This window comes from Chlamydomonas reinhardtii, chromosome 2 (genome assembly GCF_000002595.2).
Source record: "Chlamydomonas reinhardtii strain CC-503 cw92 mt+ chromosome 2, whole genome shotgun sequence".
Taxonomy (NCBI): Eukaryota; Viridiplantae; Chlorophyta; class Chlorophyceae; order Chlamydomonadales; family Chlamydomonadaceae; genus Chlamydomonas; species Chlamydomonas reinhardtii.
Window position 1 is genome coordinate 848,431 of NC_057005.1, and position 17,444 is coordinate 865,874.

Here is a 17,444-nt window from a genome sequence, read left to right on the forward strand (position 1 = left end):
GTGCCGTGTTTGCATGCCACCTAGTGTAGCTTGACATAGCGGGGGCGGGGCAGGCGCGCTGCACAGCCTCCGGGGCACTTGTGCTACACATGCGATCAAGCGGGCATGCACGCCCAAACACCCACAAGCGCATGCACTCCTGCGTGCCCACAACCACATGCCCTGGACCCTCTGGTGCATAGCAGCTGACATGTCACATATGCTTCCCGTATTATGACGCTGGCAGCCGGCCTGCGCCCGGTCGCACGCCGGGGCCGTGACTGGTTTACCGAGCGGCGGCGGCGGCGGTAGGTGATGCAGGCGGGTGCGTGAGAGGAAGGTGCACAGAGGGACGTGTGTACGTCGTACGGGCTTTATGTCGCGTCTTTTGCTGTCCTCTGTCTCTGCTGTATATCACAGCCTTGTCACACAGCCTTATGGCCCCTGTGGGCGCCGGTCTATGGCACAAGAGCGTCTGCTCGCCTGGCTGGGCGGCGCTCAGGGCCCCGCCATGGCGCCGCGGCCTGGGCTCCTGCGTGCTATGCCCTGCCGAGCGCAACTGCAGTGGCGGCTGCTGGTCTCATAGTGCAAGCTAGCTGGGAGCCCAAGGGCCGACTGTGCACGCGGCGGAGGGGCCGGGCGGGCCCCGGTGGCCCCGAGGTGGCGCGGCGAGGGTCGCCGGCGACGGCACGGCGTGGCACACCTGCGCCATGCGGCTGCTTGCCTGTGCGAGTATTTCATATTACATATATAATATGTATCTATGTTGTGTGTGGGGCAAGGGGCCTCGGGGCTGGTGCAATGAATTGTTTTCGCCTTTCCAGCGCGACCGACCCTCGCGCGAGCCACGCAAGGTCAGGCTAAAAGTCGCCACTTTCCTGGCGTCGGTTCCTCCATATCCCTATCAGCATATACGTCCATGTAAAAGACCGCAAACAAGATACCTTGAAGTGGGGGTAGGCCGACTCATTCCAAGATGCGGACCCGCCAACCATGCCGACATGCCCACACGCGAACCAGCGATGTGCGCCCTGCCCAGCCAGTATGCTGTAGTCATGCGTCTATGGTCACAAGCCGAGTCCAAGCAGGCTGGGGCATTTGTGGGGCCGTCACGCAGGCGCTGGGCCCGTCTATGGGCCCTGCGCAGGGAGGGGCTGCCGGGCGCCCGGCCACCGTGTGGTCAGGGCACCGCTAGTTATGTCGGGCTGAGTGCCGTGTTTGCATGCCACCTAGTGTAGCTTGACATAGCGGGGGCGGGGCAGGCGCGCTGCACAGCCTCCGGGGCACTTGTGCTACACATGCGATCAAGCGGGCATGCACGCCCAAACACCCACAAGCGCATGCACTCCTGCGTGCCCACAACCACATGCCCTGGACCCTCTGGTGCATAGCAGCTGACATGTCACATATGCTTCCCGTATTATGACGCTGGCAGCCGGCCTGCGCCCGGTCGCACGCCGGGGCCGTGACTGGTTTACCGAGCGGCGGCGGCGGCGGTAGGTGATGCAGGCGGGTGCGTGAGAGGAAGGTGCACAGAGGGACGTGTGTACGTCGTACGGGCTTTATGTCGCGTCTTTTGCTGTCCTCTGTCTCTGCTGTATATCACAGCCTTGTCACACAGCCTTATGGCCCCTGTGGGCGCCGGTCTATGGCACAAGAGCGTCTGCTCGCCTGGCTGGGCGGCGCTCAGGGCCCCGCCATGGCGCCGCGGCCTGGGCTCCTGCGTGCTATGCCCTGCCGAGCGCAACTGCAGTGGCGGCTGCTGGTCTCATAGTGCAAGCTAGCTGGGAGCCCAAGGGCCGACTGTGCACGCGGCGGAGGGGCCGGGCGGGCCCCGGTGGCCCCGAGGTGGCGCGGCGAGGGTCGCCGGCGACGGCACGGCGTGGCACACCTGCGCCATGCGGCTGCTTGCCTGTGCGAGTATTTCATATTACATATATAATATGTATCTATGTTGTGTGTGGGGCAAGTGGCCTCGGGGCTGGTGCAATGAATTGTTTTCGCCTTTCCAGCGCGACCGACCCTCGCGCGAGCCACGCAAGGTCAGGCTAAAAGTCGCCACTTTCCTGGCGTCGGTTCCTCCATATCCCTATCAGCATATACGTCCATGTAAAAGACCGCAAACAAGATACCTTGAAGTGGGGGTAGGCCGACTCATTCCAAGATGCGGACCCGCCAACCATGCCGACATGCCCACACGCGAACCAGCGATGTGCGCCCTGCCCAGCCAGTATGCTGTAGTCATGCGTCTATGGTCACAAGCCGAGTCCAAGCAGGCTGGGGCATTTGTGGGGCCGTCACGCAGGCGCTGGGCCCGTCTATGGGCCCTGCGCAGGGAGGGGCTGCCGGGCGCCCGGCCACCGTGTGGTCAGGGCACCGCTAGTTATGTCGGGCTGAGTGCCGTGTTTGCATGCCACCTAGTGTAGCTTGACATAGCGGGGGCGGGGCAGGCGCGCTGCACAGCCTCCGGGGCACTTGTGCTACACATGCGATCAAGCGGGCATGCACGCCCAAACACCCACAAGCGCATGCACTCCTGCGTGCCCACAACCACATGCCCTGGACCCTCTGGTGCATAGCAGCTGACATGTCACATATGCTTCCCGTATTATGACGCTGGCAGCCGGCCTGCGCCCGGTCGCACGCCGGGGCCGTGACTGGTTTACCGAGCGGCGGCGGCGGCGGTAGGTGACGCAGGCGGGTGCGTGAGAGGAAGGTGCACAGAGGGACGTGTGTACGTCGTACGGGCTTTATGTCGCGTCTTTTGCTGTCCTCTGTCTCTGCTGTATATCACAGCCTTGTCACACAGCCTTATGGCCCCTGTGGGCGCCGGTCTATGGCACAAGAGCGTCTGCTCGCCTGGCTGGGCGGCGCTCAGGGCCCCGCCATGGCGCCGCGGCCTGGGCTCCTGCGTGCTATGCCCTGCCGAGCGCAACTGCAGTGGCGGCTGCTGGTCTCATAGTGCAAGCTAGCTGGGAGCCCAAGGGCCGACTGTGCACGCGGCGGAGGGGCCGGGCGGGCCCCGGTGGCCCCGAGGTGGCGCGGCGAGGGTCGCCGGCGACGGCACGGCGTGGCACACCTGCGCCATGCGGCTGCTTGCCTGTGCGAGTATTTCATATTACATATATAATATGTATCTATGTTGTGTGTGGGGCAAGTGGCCTCGGGGCTGGTGCAATGAATTGTTTTCGCCTTTCCAGCGCGACCGACCCTCGCGCGAGCCACGCAAGGTCAGGCTAAAAGTCGCCACTTTCCTGGCGTCGGTTCCTCCATATCCCTATCAGCATATACGTCCATGTAAAAGACCGCAAACAAGATACCTTGAAGTGGGGGTAGGCCGACTCATTCCAAGATGCGGACCCGCCAACCATGCCGACATGCCCACACGCGAACCAGCGATGTGCGCCCTGCCCAGCCAGTATGCTGTAGTCATGCGTCTATGGTCACAAGCCGAGTCCAAGCAGGCTGGGGCATTTGTGGGGCCGTCACGCAGGCGCTGGGCCCGTTTATGGGCCCTGCGCAGGGAGGGGCTGCCGGGCGCCCGGCCACCGTGTGGTCAGGGCACCGCTAGTTATGTCGGGCTGAGTGCCGTGTTTGCATGCCACCTAGTGTAGCTTGACATAGCGGGGGCGGGGCAGGCGCGCTGCACAGCCTCCGGGGCACTTGTGCTACACATGCGATCAAGCGGGCATGCACGCCCAAACACCCACAAGCGCATGCACTCCTGCGTGCCCACAACCACATGCCCTGGACCCTCTGGTGCATAGCAGCTGACATGTCACATATGCTTCCCGTATTATGACGCTGGCAGCCGGCCTGCGCCCGGTCGCACGCCGGGGCCGTGACTGGTTTACCGAGCGGCGGCGGCGGCGGTAGGTGACGCAGGCGGGTGCGTGAGAGGAAGGTGCACAGAGGGACGTGTGTACGTCGTACGGGCTTTATGTCGCGTCTTTTGCTGTCCTCTGTCTCTGCTGTATATCACAGCCTTGTCACACAGCCTTATGGCCCCTGTGGGCGCCGGTCTATGGCACAAGAGCGTCTGCTCGCCTGGCTGGGCGGCGCTCAGGGCCCCGCCATGGCGCCGCGGCCTGGGCTCCTGCGTGCTATGCCCTGCCGAGCGCGACTGCAGTGGCGGCTGCTGGTCTCATAGTGCAAGCTAGCTGGGAGCCCAAGGGCCGACTGTGCACGCGGCGGAGGGGCCGGGCGGGCCCCGGTGGCCCCGAGGTGGCGCGGCGAGGGTCGCCGGCGACGGCACGGCGTGGCACACCTGCGCCATGCGGCTGCTTGCCTGTGCGAGTATTTCATATTACATATATAATATGTATCTATGTTGTGTGTGGGGCAAGTGGCCTCGGGGCTGGTGCAATGAATTGTTTTCGCCTTTCCAGCGCGACCGACCCTCGCGCGAGCCACGCAAGGTCAGGCTAAAAGTCGCCACTTTCCTGGCGTCGGTTCCTCCATATCCCTATCAGCATATACGTCCATGTAAAAGACCGCAAACAAGATACCTTGAAGTGGGGGTAGGCCGACTCATTCCAAGATGCGGACCCGCCAACCATGCCGACATGCCCACACGCGAACCAGCGATGTGCGCCCTGCCCAGCCAGTATGCCTTCCGTCCTTCACCAGACATCGCTCCCCTTACCCAGTCGACACACGCAGCACAGAACCACCGCAAGCGTGCTGCCCGCTATCGCCGCCCTCCGCCACCCGCGCCCATCAGTCGTACATCTGGGCGTACTTGGGGTTGCGCGCCCAGCTGCTGCTGGCGCCCTTGCCCGCGAAGCCCGAGTACTTGTAGTGCCCGTAGCGCTGGTGCCAGGGGCTCTGGGAGCCCATGTTGGGCGAGCGGTTCAGCTCCCCCGCGTACGGGCTGGCCTGTGCGTGTGTTTGCAGGCGGGCACACGGCGGCACAGCATGGTAAGCATCCAACAGTGTGCAGCGTTGCTGGGCGCGTGCAGTGCGTTGATGTCTGCGCTTAGGTCTGCGCGCATCTGCCAGTGTGCCGACAAGACACGCTCACCCATATCCCACCATGCTTACGCGGCACCCCCTTCCCAACTACACGACTTGGACCAAACCCTTCTCAACCCCAACCCCTCCTCCACGGGACCCACGCACCATCTGCCTGTAGGTTGTGACCCGCGCTGCGCGGTTGTTGCCGTACATGGGCGTGTCGGGCGGCAGCGGCTGGCGCGCCTCTATGTCCACCTTGGCGTTGAAGGGCTCTGTAGGTGTGTGCGCGGGGGGCCGGAGCGCAGACACAGAGGCGGTGCGAGTGCATGAGTGGACGGACGGGCAGCGTGCTTGAGAGGAGTGGAGGTGGCTCCTCATCGTGCAAATTGTACAACATATGCCCTGTTGGAAAGTCCCAGCAGTTTAGCACCCTGCTCACCAATGACCTCCGCTCGCGTCATGCTCTTCGCCGCAGCCCCAGCCGCCGCCGAGCGCGGCCGTGCCTGGCCCGTCACCTTGAGCCGCCGCAGGGTCTCGGGGCTGGGGGGCCGGCCGGTGGCCACGTCCGTGAGTAGCTCCGCCACGTGCGGGTCCGCGGGAACACCCTCAGCCGCGTAGCTGTGCCAGCTGCATGTGCGGCCACACGCGGCAGGAGCGCGAGGAGCGAGATAAAGGGAGTAGGGGAGGCAGCGGGTGGGAGGGGTTAGGAAGGTCAGAGAACGTGTTGACGACAAAGATGACGAGTTTTGTAGGAGGAGACACAAGGGAGTCATGATGGTTGTTAGGGGATCCAAAGATGGGCTAGGTTATACTACTGAGGTACTGAGCTGGGGAGAGAACCCGTCAGCAGAGGGACATGCGTCCCCGGCACAAAGCTCCCTATTGCCATAGTCGCGCATACAACCAGGTCAGTAATCAACGCCACCAGCACAAAATTAAAAGCCGACACCTCACCGAAATGACGGAAACAGCTATTCATCCCGCGTCATCAGCCACACACCTGAACTGCCCGACCAACGCCTTCTCAGCCCGTGTGAGCGGCCGCTTGGGACCCCCCACGTAGGGCTGGAGCGGCTGGGCGGGCGGCGAGTCAACAGACGACACCGGCGAGGTGGAGTCGGTGCTACTTGTGAACATGTCGGCATATGTCCTGTGCGTTTGTGTGTTTGTGTGTGTTTGTGCATGCACGGCGGCGGCGGTCAGCGATCGGCGCGATGGCGGCGAAAGCGTCAGCGGCGGCGGTAGTGGCACGGACACACAACACCTCTACATCGTTTTACCACCCACTACTCCATGCAATTTAGCTATGCTGCCATGGTTTTCGGTACTAGACTTCCGCAGGGGCCCGTTTCACTTGTTTACAGGCACGCTAAACCGCCTTGCCTTGTTGCAGACGCACGAACTCGGGCACAATGGCCTGTTGCCCGCCTCCCTCCTGCCTCCCTGGCCCCTGCCAGCTCGTCAGCTTCGTCCTGCCCCCGCCGACCCCTCCAAACCCGCGCACATCCAGATCAGCCCCCACCCAGCCCGCCCTGGTGCACGCACACACCGTGCTGCACATTCCGCGTGCTCACCCTCCCTCACTCTCGCTGGCGCTCTCGCACATTCTCTCGTTGTCGCTGCGCTCCCCCCCCCCCCCCCCACACACACAAACAACAATCTCACCGGTTGTATTTGGGATTGTGAGCCCAGCTGGTCTTGGCGCCGTGCCCCGCAAAGCCGTAGTACTTGTAGTGCCGGTAGTCCTGAGGCCGCACGACAGCCGGGAGAGGCACGGGGGGCTTGGCACACGTTCGGGTTCAGCTTGCCCCAGTGTCCACCCGATTTCCTTATGCCCCAACCTGCCACCCCCGCCTTGCTTCTTATCCTCACTCTTCAGAGGCATGGCAATGAAAACGACCTCCCAAACCCCGTGCGCCGCCGCAAACCCATCTCCAGCTAGCGCCCTACCTGGTGGAAGGGTCGCACGCCGCCGTCTCCGTACCCGGTCCGCGAGGGCGGCACCGAGTACGTCTGCACTCGTGCCAGCCGCCAGTCCTCTGGGCCGCCGCGCTCCGTCGCCACCACCTCCTCAAGCACCGGCGTGCCGGTGACCAGATCCGCCTCGATCAGGGAGGCGCTGGTGTAGCAGGGCGCGCCTGTGGGGGGGGGGGTGGCGAGGGTGGGGATGAGGGGAAGAGGAGTGGGCGGGTGGTTGCGTGTGGGAAGCGGGTGGTGAAACCGGGTGGTGGGATGGGACCTGGGTGCGTCTCAGTTCAGCCGCTAGTCCATGCAAAGCATCACCGCGCACACTGCGACAGACCTGTTGCTCCACCCGCTCTTGTCCCCTTCAGTATCTAGGCACCTGACACACTCGTATTCCTGCCCACCGCTCTCCCACCCCTGCCCACCGCTCCCCCACCGCTCTCCCACCACTCCCCCGCCTCTGCCCCACCGCTGCCCCGCCGCTCTCCCACTGCTACCCCACCGCTCCCCCACCACTGCCCCACCGCTCCCCCACCACTGCCCCACCGCTCCCCCACCACTGCCCCACCGCTCCCCCACCACTGCCCCACCGCTGCCCCACCGCTGCCCCGCCGCTCTCCCACCTGTGCGTGTGGTCATGTTGTCGAGCAGGGTTGCTTCCCCCACGTCCACCGCCGCGCCCACGTCAGCACCGGCGTAGCCCCCTGGGGAGCCGTACCGGCGGCCGCTGCCAGGCGCCGTGAAGGGCCGCTGGGAGCGGTCTGCGGGGGTGGTGGGGACATGGGGGCATACGGCAGAGGTCAACTGATGCAACCCTTGTTCTTGTGTAAGCATGCACGACTGCGGAACGAATGACAACGGTGTAGCGCATGCCAGCGGTGTCGGTCCAGGAGCTGTGATACAAAGTTGGTCCATGCAGTCGTGTCGCTTCTGTGACCGCTAGCAGCACGGGCCTATCCCACTCCGAGCCGTCCTGCTCGCCCTCACCCCCGGCCCTCCGCCCCTGCCCCACACGCACCCTGTCCGGGCGGGCTGCCATCCCAGGGCGGCGGCGCCAGTCGGGGAGCGTCACGATAGGCAGCTCGGTCGGTCTGTTTGTGCGAAGAGTGTGTGTGTGTGTGCAGGCTTGTGGCATGGCGGATGATTGGAGGGGTCCGTGCATGAGGTGGGTGCGAGGTGCAAGTGGCGTGCTAGAGCCGGACACAAGCAGCAAGGCGGGTAAGGTTAGCAGGTGCGCGTGTGTGTCAAGCAGGCAAGGGTAAAGGCACGAGGGCACGCAGGCAGGCGCGAGGATGGCAAGCGGGCAGGTGAGGTCAGGTCGCGCACCTCGGACGCCACTGCCAGGTAGCGGGAGTGGTCGTTGAAGGGGCGGTGGAAGTGGGAGTACACGCCCTTGGCACCCTGCAGCCTGTGAGGCGGGTGGAGGGGTGTGAAGGCAGGCCCGGGCCGCGCCCTCGCGACCTGCGCCACTATGTGGCGACCTAGGCCTCGATGCGCTGCATACGCGCTCTCACATCGCGCGCGGGAACACACTAGCCCAGCAGCCCGTGCCAGCAGCCCTACAAGCCTCCTTGTCCTGCTGCTGCTGAGCCCGACCACACTTGGAGCATTCGGCGGATTATTTGGCGGGCCGGTCGGGTGAGGGGGGCTAGCACTTACTGTAGGTCGGTATGTGTGAGGCCAGTGGCGGGTCGATAGGGTGAGGTGCTGCGACCGGGGGTTGCCGGCCCAAGCGGCGTGTTGTGATTTGTGATGTAGGTCATGTAGACCGGGTCACGTGGAATAGGGCTGCCCGCCATTGTAGCAGCTGGCTGCGTGAAGGTTGCGTGGGACCTGGGAGATAATCTGTTGTTCAGCTGTGGTGCAGGGCGAGGTGACAAGAGGCGGGGCTGGCGTCAGGCGTCAGCGTGGCAGAGGTGAGCGCGAGACCAAAGGCTTCCACGCACAGTTAACATGTATAATATGATGTTACTATTAGTATGATCAGCAACATAATCAATGCAAATGCGGGAGCGCGACTCTTCGTGGCAAGCTGCATGTGGGCATGCAGAAGGTCGCCCTGCAACCGCCAGCCTTCCCAATGGCCCTATATGTCCTACACTTTAATTACCCACTTACTAATGCATCATAAGGTCCCTACTTGGGCTCCTCTTGGCTTGGCGACGTTACCGAACCGCTGGCCCAACCCAGCACACAAGCAAGTATTCGCGCGCCGACTCGACGAGTATGATGATTTGTATTTACGGGCACCAAGTAAGACGCCTAAATTGAAATGACTTGCAAAGCGGTTACTCCTAACTCCAACTTCGGCTCATATTTAGCAGGAGAGAGGTCGCCTAGATTAGATATGTATGAGCTAACAAGAACTCGATCATTGAATAGCTACGCTGGCTTCAATGCCTTGGTTGATTGCTGTGGGCGAAATGTCATCATGCAGGTGCCCTTCGCACGAGGTAGGACGCCCTCCTGCGGGGAACGTTCCTTCAAGTGCGGGGAACGTTACCGCTAGGGCACTGTGGCGGAGTGCACAGCTTGCGTGGACTGGGATTGAGGGGACTGGGAGTCAGGGAGTCTGGGAGTCTCAGGCTGGCACGCTTGAGAGTGTTTCGTGCCGTCCAAACTGGGCGCCGACCTGCCACCCGAAAGTTTTGTGCTGTGCCTTCTCGGAACTTTCAATGCTGTGCCTGCCCTCCCCCCGCCAATGCCTCGAAACACAGATACAGCTGGTTCGGTGCAGCGCGCGCCCAACCTGGCCCAACTGCCCCTGGTACTTTCCAGAGCCCTTGCACCTCTCCCTGGTCCTTCTGGGAAGCCGAAACACAAACAAAACTCGTGGGCGCTTGTTTTGTTACGGTCGGCCGGAGTACGGTGGGTCGGAGCAAGGTGAGCCGCTGCGGCCGCCTAGCTACCTCACCATCTGCCGATTGCAGGGATCCCTTGATCCGGTCTCATTTCTCGATTTCAACCCAGTACGTGACCCAAAAGTGCGGGTGGCGAACGTCTCCATCCGCGTCCCGCCAACCTTGTCCGCTCCAAGATGGAACTCCCCGAGAGAGAGCGCTTCTCGCCATTTTCCGGCGCGGCTTGCCTCGCCATGCGCATTCCTCACAAAGCAGTAGGCGCCCGAAAGCTACTTAACTCGCACTCGCTCGCGCACAAAACGCGTAGAAGCGCCCCGACAACTTCTCGAGCCACGCACGCGGCTGTTCGCAACGAACGCAGGTTCGCCGCTTCGCTGTTTCGCCTGATCCCTTGCAGCACGGTGACAGTAACCGGTGCTGTAGCAGTCAGCAGCAAAAGACTTGACCCGCTGACCGCGGTGAAAGCTGTGACGGCACCCGTCTTGACAGCTGCGGTGACTCCGGGCTTTCTACCCGCAGCCAGCCCAGCCAAACACGGGTTCAGGTGGCGGCGGCCAGGCCTGGAAGATACGACACCAGCAGCAGCAGCTAGCCAGCTAGGCCCACTTTGCGCTGCGCGGAAACATACCGCACGCGCGCTATAGGTGGCCGCTGAGGTAGCCTAGGGCTTCACACCTGCAACTGCTCCCTGCGGCCTAGCCATGGTGGCCAGACACCAGGATCCCGAGCCGTCACAGGGCTTGGGAGAAGAGCGGCAGCAGCAACTGGCGCCGCAGCCGGGCGTGCCATCAGCGTCAGAGGCACAGGCGGAGGCGGAGGTAGCGGCTCGCGGCAGCAGGGAAGGCAGCGGCGGCGGTGCGCCTGCTGGTGGCGCTGCCGGCAAGCTGGGCGACGGCGAGGAGGCCTCCGGGCAGCCGCTGCGGCGGCTGTCAGAAGTGCTGGCGCCACTGCTGGTAGTCAGTGCCTTCGGCGCATCCGGCTCGGGCGGGTCTTCCTGCGCCTCCACCCCCGCCAGCGCCACGGCTACGACTTCAGCCGCACACACCACGGCTAGCGCCGTCGCTGCCGCCACTGCGGCCGAAGGCGTGGCCGCCGCCAGTGCCGCAGCGGCGGCGGAGCGTGCGTGTGCACGACAACACGACGAGGCCGCCGCCAGCAACATGATTGGTGCAACACCTTCCCCCTTCCACCAAGACCCACCTGCGTCTCCGTCGCCACCATCGTCGTCGCATGCCCGCCATCACGGGGATGTGTCGCCGTTTCACCTGCAGCGGCTGCAGTCGCACCCCGTCCCACCAAGCAGCTCGTGCAGCAGCGACGGTGCAAGTGGCGATGATGGCCGTCGGCTGAGCGGTAGTAGCAGTGGCAGCAGCCGCAGTCGCAGCCGTGGCGGATTCCTCAGCGGCGACACTGGGTTTGCTAGTACCGGCAATGGCAGCACCAGCACCTGCAGTGGCAAGGGCTGCAAGGAGGCAGCGGCAGCGCCAGCACGCGATGGCGGCGCTGCCTGCGCCGCCCCCATAACCGCCACTACTGCCACCATCACCACTACCACCGCCACTGCAATCAACGCCACCACAACTGTTGCCGCCACCGCGCATTCCCCGCGCCCCCGCCCGGGCCCGGGCCCGCCAAAGCTGGTGGTGATGACCCCGCGGGATCCGCCGGTGCCGCGGCCGCCGCCGGGCGTACGGCAGTACACTGACGGCCGGTCGGCGTCGTACGTACTGCCGCTGCCGTATCGCCTGCTGGCCCAGGTGGGTGTGACATTGACACGTTGCTGAACTTGCTACAGCACAAGGATGTCCACATGTGTTCGGTTGGCCCACGGCGCACGCGCACACGCTTGTCCTCGTATCTTCCTGAGTCCACGCTCCTTCGCCTCTGACAGACTTACACGCACCCCATTGTCTAAGCCGGCTCTCCGAGACCACCCTGACTAGCGCCCTCCCTCCCGCCGCGATTGCAGCTGACTCTGGGTTTGTACGTGGGCTTTCCCTACATCCTGCTGGGGTTGTTGCTGGGCACGGCTGCCGGCTCGCGCGCCGCCGCCGCCGCCCTGGCTCTGACGCTGGGCAGCCTGCTGGTGCCGGCCCCACCGCACATCCGGCAGGGCATGCTGGACTCGGCACTGTTCAGGTGGGTGGCTGCGTGGAGGTGGGTGGAGGTTAGAGCGAGATGACCAACCCCATGGGCTTCGCTTGTGTGGAATGCGCCCTGCGTGTACGGGGTATCTACCTGCTTCCGACCTCTTGCCTTGCGCCCCCGCCCCAACCCTGCCCGCCTCGAACCCTGCTGCCTCCTCGCCCCTGCCCCGCCCCGCCCCGCCCCAGGCTGTGGCGCGCCTACTTCAACTACAGCTACGCCTACGACCAACTGCCCGACTTCAACCGCCCACACATCTTTGTCAACAGCCCGCACGGCGCCTTCCCGCTGTCGCAGGTAGGTGGGGGCGTGTGCGTGTGCAAGTGTGTACATGCAGGGTCGCTGGCCGGGTGCACGTGTGCTATAGCCTACAGGGTGACGGGGTTAGACGGCTGCCAACCTCCAAAACACTCCCAGGCCCTGGGGGCTTCGTGGGTCCCATTCCATTACCCCTCCCCCACAGCCCTCACCACGCGCCTCACCCCCACCTGCCACACCCCCACCTTCCGCACCCCCACCTGCCGCACCCCCACAGATCCTGTGCATCTCCCTGTCCAACATCGTGTGGCCGGGCTTCCCCGTGCACAGCCTGGCGGCCTCGGTGCTGTGGTACATACCGCTGTGGCGCCACATGAAGGCGGCGCTGGGGGCCGCGCCCGCCAGCCGGGACAACGCGCGCATGCTGCTGAGGCACCGCGGGTGGGCGGGCGTGGCGTGGCGTGGCGTGTAATGGAATGTGCAACCGGGAGGGCTGTTGCGTGTGCAGTACAGTATTACACGGTGTCACAATAGCAGTCAGCTGGTGCGGTAATGTTGCAGTCGGAAGAAGGTGCTATAACACAGCCTACTAGAGCTAGAGTAGGCCGACGGCGTTGCAGGCGGCGCGCCCCCGGGGTACAGAGCAGGGTGATCGTTCTTCCACGTCACTGGCCCTTGAACTGCGTCAGCAGGTCCCTATTATAACCAACGCAGTCTATAACACACTCAGCGTGCCGATGCGCATGCAGGTCGGTGGCGGTGCTGGCGGGCGGCATTGCGGAGATGTACACGTCATCGCCCTCCCGCGCCGCCGCTGCCACCGAACCAGATGAGGCTGCGGCTGCGGGTGGGGCGATCGACACGACTGAAGCCGCCGGCGCCACCGGCTCAAGCAGCACCACCACTAGCCCGCCGCAGCCAAAGGAGCAGCAGCGCGATGGGGAGCAGCGCCAGGGGCCGCGCAAGGGGCTGAAGGGGCTGCTGAAAGGCCCGAAGGACGATCCCGATCCGGCGGCGGAGGAGGAGCAGGGCCTCGGGTTGGCACCTGAACGCATCAAGCTGCTGGGCCGGCGCGGCTTCGTGCGGCTGGCGGTGGAGATGGGTGTGCCCATTGTACCCATATACCACATGGGCAACAGCAAGGTGTGTGTGCGTGTGTGTGTGTGTGTGTGTTTGTGCGTGTGTGTATGTGTGTGTGTGTGTAAGTGTGTCTTTGTGTGTGTGTGTGTGTGTGTGTGTGTGTGTGTAAGTGTGTCTTTGTGTGTGTGTGTGTGTGTGAGTGTGTGTGTGTGTGTGTGTGTGTGAGTGTGTGTGTGTGTAAGTGTGTCTTTGTGTGTGTGTGTGTGTGTGTGTGTACGGCGCGGCAGGGATGGGTGAAGCGCCTTGAGAGGGAGGAAGTAGGCGCAGGCAGGGAAGCGGCCAAGCGGGTGCGCGCTCCAGTTGCTCCATGCAGTTGACTGACCTCACGGCACACTTGGTGAGTTGGCCCTTCCTAAGCGCCACCTGCGCCGCCTGTGCCCTGCAGATCCTGACCTTCGGGCCGCAGTCACTGCAGCAGCTGTCGCGCCGCCTGCGCATGGCGCTGGGCGCCGTGTTCGGTGAGTCCTGGCCTTCTTGCCCTGCCCCCCTAGTGCAATGCTAGTGGGACTTTTGAGCGCCCCACGCCCCACGCCTGACGCCCCTCTCCCCTTCCATTGCTCGTTCAACCCGTGCTTGAATGCTTGCCGTGCAAATGCGCGTACTCCACGGCGGCGCCATACGCCCAAGTGCCCGGCGCTTCCCCCGATTGGGACCTGTTCCTTCGGGCTCGGACAAGTACCCTTCCCTCCCTCCTTCCCCACCCCAGCCCTTACCCCCCTCACCGCCTCATGCCCCGCTTCAAACAGGCGTGTGGGGCCTGCCTGTGCCGCGCCCCCAGCCGCTCATGATGTGTGTGGGCAGCCCCATTCCCGTGCCGTACGTGGATCCAGCCGCCGAGCCGGAGCGCTTCGAGGCCGTGGTGGCGGCGGTGCACGGGCAGGTGGTGGCGGCCTTTCAGGATCTGTACAACAGGTACCGCGTGCAGTACGGCTGCGGTTGGGAGCGCCGGCCGCTGGAGGTGTGCTGAGCCAACCGCCGGGTGCGGTGGCGTGTGTGCGAGGCGTGTTGAGGTGTATGAGCGTGGGAGTGGCTGATTGGCACATGCGAGTGAGGGGTTGGCGGGGAAGAGCTCGAGGCGATTGGGCACCGCCGCCAGGTGATGAATGCAGCTTTGGAGTTTCCAAGGAACTGAGGGGCTGGCGGCTGGCGGCGGCACGGCTAAAGGTTTGGCACATACAAGGCAGGCGTGATGGTGCATGTTGGTTCGTTGAGGAACTCAGTTGCTGAGATCTGGTTGCTGCTGCAGTTGAGCTGCTATGGCGGGCAAACCCTACGCAAGTCCACAGTAACCCCGCAAGCAGTCCCGCGCTAGTCATTAAGTCATTTTACCGCCACAGCTGCACCGCCTGCACGGTAGTGGTGCTGTATGAGCATATGAGCAACCGTTGTTGTACAGTTGCATCAAAAGGGGTCCCGGTAATGACGCGCCCGGGCTCAAGAGCCAGCGAGGCGCCCGCATGCCCCACGGAATCCCGAGTTACACACTTCCCCGTCATGCATGAGTATTACACAAGTCGGTTTTCCCTCACAAAGGACAAATGGGCTGCGCCCCCCACGCTACGTCTCCCGCCCACGCTACATCTGAGGCCGCTCCCAGACATAGCCGGGGTCGGTTTGCACAGGCACCGCCCGCCATGAGTCCAGCCACGCCAGTACCGCCACACATAGAAACGGTCTACCCGGCACTTGTGGGCCTTTCTATCACGAGTCCAGCGTAACGCTGCATGCGGTTCGCGCCCTCACCCAGTGGATGCTGGCACTACTGCCCTACCCTGCTCCCCACACACACCATGACGGCACCCCACCAGGCGCCCCACACCCATACCATCCCAGCCGCATACGCACGGCCTCCAGCACGGAACCAGGGCTGTGCCACCCAAGCATCAGCAGCCCCCACAGCACTGCGCCCCCACAGCACTGCGGAGCACCGCGCGGGGTGCTGCATTGGACGCGTGCCTTGCGCAACACCCCGATAGTGCACACGGCACGTGCGTCAAAGGACAGCCCATGCAACCCCAGGCGTGTGGGGCGCCCCTGGCCACCCAGGTCCAGCCCACCCACGTTGCCTTGCCCGCAGTCACAGCCAGCCGAAGGGCCCGTATGAGCGCCCCGGTCCCACAGTACCCGGCACAGAACCCGTCGCAGCATGGTAGAAGTGACGCGCCCTCTGCGGCTGAAACGCCTGTGGCGCCTTACATCATAGCCTGAGGGCTGGTGAAGGAGGCGGATGCGAGGGCAGGGCAGGGCAGCACACAACGTCAAATGCAAGTACAGACAGAGTACCGTGCACATAGACACTCATGACCGCAACTCCCCCTTAACCCCCTCTGGTTCTTGGTTTACCTTGGCTTGGAATAATCTACCCTCCCACCCACCGCTTTTGCCACGCACCTCCAGCGCCTGGTGCGGTCCATCTGCGCCACACGTGCGCCGGTAGCACCGGCGGCGTTTCAGGCACTGCTGCGTGCGCCGGGAGTACCGCCGCCAGGCCGCATATCACTTATGCATTGCCCTGTACGAGCCACGCAAAATATGAGCTGGGCTCCCAGGCCGCGGGCTGCTTCGGACTGGCGCTGCGCTGCGGGCCGCGGACTGCTGGGTCACGTGTGATGGCGACAGGCGCGGCCTAGGGTGGTGACATGGGTAGCTGCGGCCAGTAGCTCCACTGCGTGCCAGCAGGGCGTGGAGGCGGCGGCGGCGCGTATGCTGAGATGACTGCTGGCTCGGCCCGCATGGCGACCACCGCTGCACCGGCGTGGGGACGCTAGCAGGTTGGCCGTTTCAGCCGCGATGAAGGAGTGGTGGGATCACTGCTGTGATGATCACAAGTAGGAAAGCCCCAAATGTGGTGATGCTGCCTCAAAACTCCTCCACGTCTGCCGCCGCCGCTGCCGCGGCGGCGCCCGCTGCCGACTCCTCGCCGCCGCCGTATGCGCCGGTCCCGCCGGCAGCAGCCGCCGGAGCAGCTGCAGCTGCAGCCGGGGCTGCGGCGCCGCCAGCCGCACTGCCAGCTCCGCCTGGACACATCAAAGCGAGTTGGTGTGTGGTAGATCCCAGAACATCAGGAGCTGCCCCACGACCGCTCCATCTGCCGCGGCCGCCCCGCCCCTTCCACAATGGCCTAACAAAGCCGGGCCCAAATATTTGCAATGCTAAAACCCTGGTCCCAAGTCCAACCCAAGACCCTTACCCTCATACTCCGAAGCCAGGCGGGCGCGCACACGCGCCGCCGCCGCACTCAGCTTCACCTTCACGGGCCCAGCGCCCGCCAGTGCCGCGGCGCCGTCTGCCTCCTCTTCGGCGTCCTCCTCCCCATCCTCGTCCTCATCGTCATCGGCGGCGACTCGCGTGCGCTTCTCCAGCAGCCCCCGCACTTTGGCCTGCGGTCAATCAACATGAGCGCCAAGGAAGGAGGAAAAGCCAAAGTCAAGTCTTCGTCAAAACAGTCCACCTGGTGGGGCTGCGTGCCGTGCGCCGCCCCGGCCCTGCCGCAGGCCCACCTGTGCCTTGTCGTGCCGCAGCTGCTGAATGGTGTCCATGTCGCCGTGTTTCCGCCGGGCGCGTTGCTCCACCTGGTCAACGTCGGGTCAACGCAGGGCCAGCCGGTGGATTGAATGAGTTGTATTGAAGGTTTTAACTGCCGGCCAGGGAGCAGGGCCGTTTGGAATTAGGAAAGGACCCAAGGACAAACGGCGGCAGCCGAGAGGGCGCAGGCAGGGCGCAGTCGGAGCAGCGGGCGGGCAGCAGCGCAGGAAGCAGAGGCACACCTGGCTTCTGAGGTACAGCTTCATGGCGCTCCAGCCCTTCTTCTGCGGATTGTCCTGAGGGTGGGACGAATCGGCCGCGAGCGGGACAGTGGGAAGCGAGGGGCGGGGCGGTGGGTGGGGTGGGGGTGGGGGGAAAGGCTAATACAGCCAGCAGCACGCACCTTGGTTACAAAACCCAAGTCCTGCAGGTCCTTCGCAGTAAGGCAGTAGCGCGAGAGCGCGTTTGCCTGCGCGCGTCGGGGCACAAGCGCAAGGATTTCTGGCCCATTTCCATTTTGTAGGCGCAAGACAGGCTTCAAGAGCTGTACCTTCGATATGAGCGGTTCATCGCGCTTGCACTGGGAGCATATCACCACGCCGAAGGCCTGGAACC

At 64.1% G+C, this 17,444-nt stretch overlaps 3 protein-coding genes across 4 annotated transcripts; 1 reads left to right on the forward strand and 2 right to left on the reverse strand.

Annotated features, from left to right (window-relative positions):
- Nucleotides 1–1,897: 1,897 nt before the first annotated feature.
- CHLRE_02g079005v5 (uncharacterized protein) lies at nucleotides 1,898–9,270 on the reverse strand. The gene is made up of 12 exons (XM_043059210.1): nucleotides 9,019–9,270; nucleotides 8,560–8,756; nucleotides 8,227–8,308; nucleotides 7,919–7,991; nucleotides 7,524–7,661; nucleotides 6,886–7,073; nucleotides 6,601–6,680; nucleotides 5,936–6,085; nucleotides 5,375–5,562; nucleotides 5,101–5,207; nucleotides 4,247–4,857; nucleotides 1,898–2,256 (listed from the first exon to the last, which is right to left on the reverse strand). Exons 2-11 carry the CDS (start codon nucleotides 8,697–8,699, stop codon nucleotides 4,699–4,701), a joined length of 1,305 nt encoding a protein of 434 aa, XP_042926844.1. The 5' UTR covers nucleotides 8,700–8,756; nucleotides 9,019–9,270; the 3' UTR covers nucleotides 1,898–2,256; nucleotides 4,247–4,698.
- A 687-nt stretch (nucleotides 9,271–9,957) lies between these two features.
- Nucleotides 9,958–14,629, forward strand: CHLRE_02g079050v5 (uncharacterized protein). The gene is made up of 7 exons (XM_001701615.3): nucleotides 9,958–11,518; nucleotides 11,731–11,900; nucleotides 12,095–12,203; nucleotides 12,442–12,605; nucleotides 12,914–13,307; nucleotides 13,690–13,762; nucleotides 14,051–14,629. Exons 1-7 carry the CDS (start codon nucleotides 10,463–10,465, stop codon nucleotides 14,269–14,271), a joined length of 2,187 nt encoding a protein of 728 aa, XP_001701667.2. The 5' UTR covers nucleotides 9,958–10,462; the 3' UTR covers nucleotides 14,272–14,629.
- A 140-nt stretch (nucleotides 14,630–14,769) lies between these two features.
- On the reverse strand, nucleotides 14,770–17,437 carry CHLRE_02g079100v5 (uncharacterized protein). 2 transcript variants are annotated; one of them, XM_043059211.1, is made up of 7 exons: nucleotides 17,380–17,437; nucleotides 17,233–17,298; nucleotides 17,072–17,125; nucleotides 16,805–16,876; nucleotides 16,495–16,684; nucleotides 15,696–16,321; nucleotides 14,770–15,508 (listed from the first exon to the last, which is right to left on the reverse strand). In XM_043059211.1, exons 3-6 carry the CDS (start codon nucleotides 17,093–17,095, stop codon nucleotides 16,164–16,166), a joined length of 444 nt encoding a protein of 147 aa, XP_042926845.1. In that variant the 5' UTR covers nucleotides 17,096–17,125; nucleotides 17,233–17,298; nucleotides 17,380–17,437; the 3' UTR covers nucleotides 14,770–15,508; nucleotides 15,696–16,163. The 2 variants fall into 2 exon arrangements, with proteins under 2 accessions (XP_042926845.1, XP_001701873.2); XM_001701821.2 differs by having other exon boundaries at nucleotides 14,770–15,515.
- Between the last annotated feature and the right edge of the window lie 7 nt (nucleotides 17,438–17,444).

Coding starts and splice junctions, on each gene's coding strand:
- CHLRE_02g079005v5 (XM_043059210.1), bottom strand. CDS start 8,699: ATGGCGGGCAGCCCTATTCCACGTGACCCGGTCTACATGACCTACATC. Junction 8,309..8,559: donor CTCACACATACCGACCTACA/GTAAGTGCTAGC, acceptor CCCGCCTCACAG/GCTGCAGGGTGCCAAGGGCG. Junction 5,563..5,935: donor GCGTTGGTCGGGCAGTTCAG/GTGTGTGGCTGA, acceptor CCGCACATGCAG/CTGGCACAGCTACGCGGCTG.
- CHLRE_02g079050v5 (XM_001701615.3), top strand. CDS start 10,463: ATGGTGGCCAGACACCAGGATCCCGAGCCGTCACAGGGCTTGGGAGAA. Junction 11,901..12,094: donor CTGGACTCGGCACTGTTCAG/GTGGGTGGCTGC, acceptor GCCCCGCCCCAG/GCTGTGGCGCGCCTACTTCA. Junction 13,308..13,689: donor ACCACATGGGCAACAGCAAG/GTGTGTGTGCGT, acceptor TGTGCCCTGCAG/ATCCTGACCTTCGGGCCGCA.
- CHLRE_02g079100v5 (XM_043059211.1), bottom strand. CDS start 17,095: ATGAAGCTGTACCTCAGAAGCCAG. Junction 16,685..16,804: donor TGCGGCACGACAAGGCACAG/GTGGGCCTGCGG, acceptor GATTGACCGCAG/GCCAAAGTGCGGGGGCTGCT. Junction 16,322..16,494: donor CCTGGCTTCGGAGTATGAGG/GTAAGGGTCTTG, acceptor TGATGTGTCCAG/GCGGAGCTGGCAGTGCGGCT.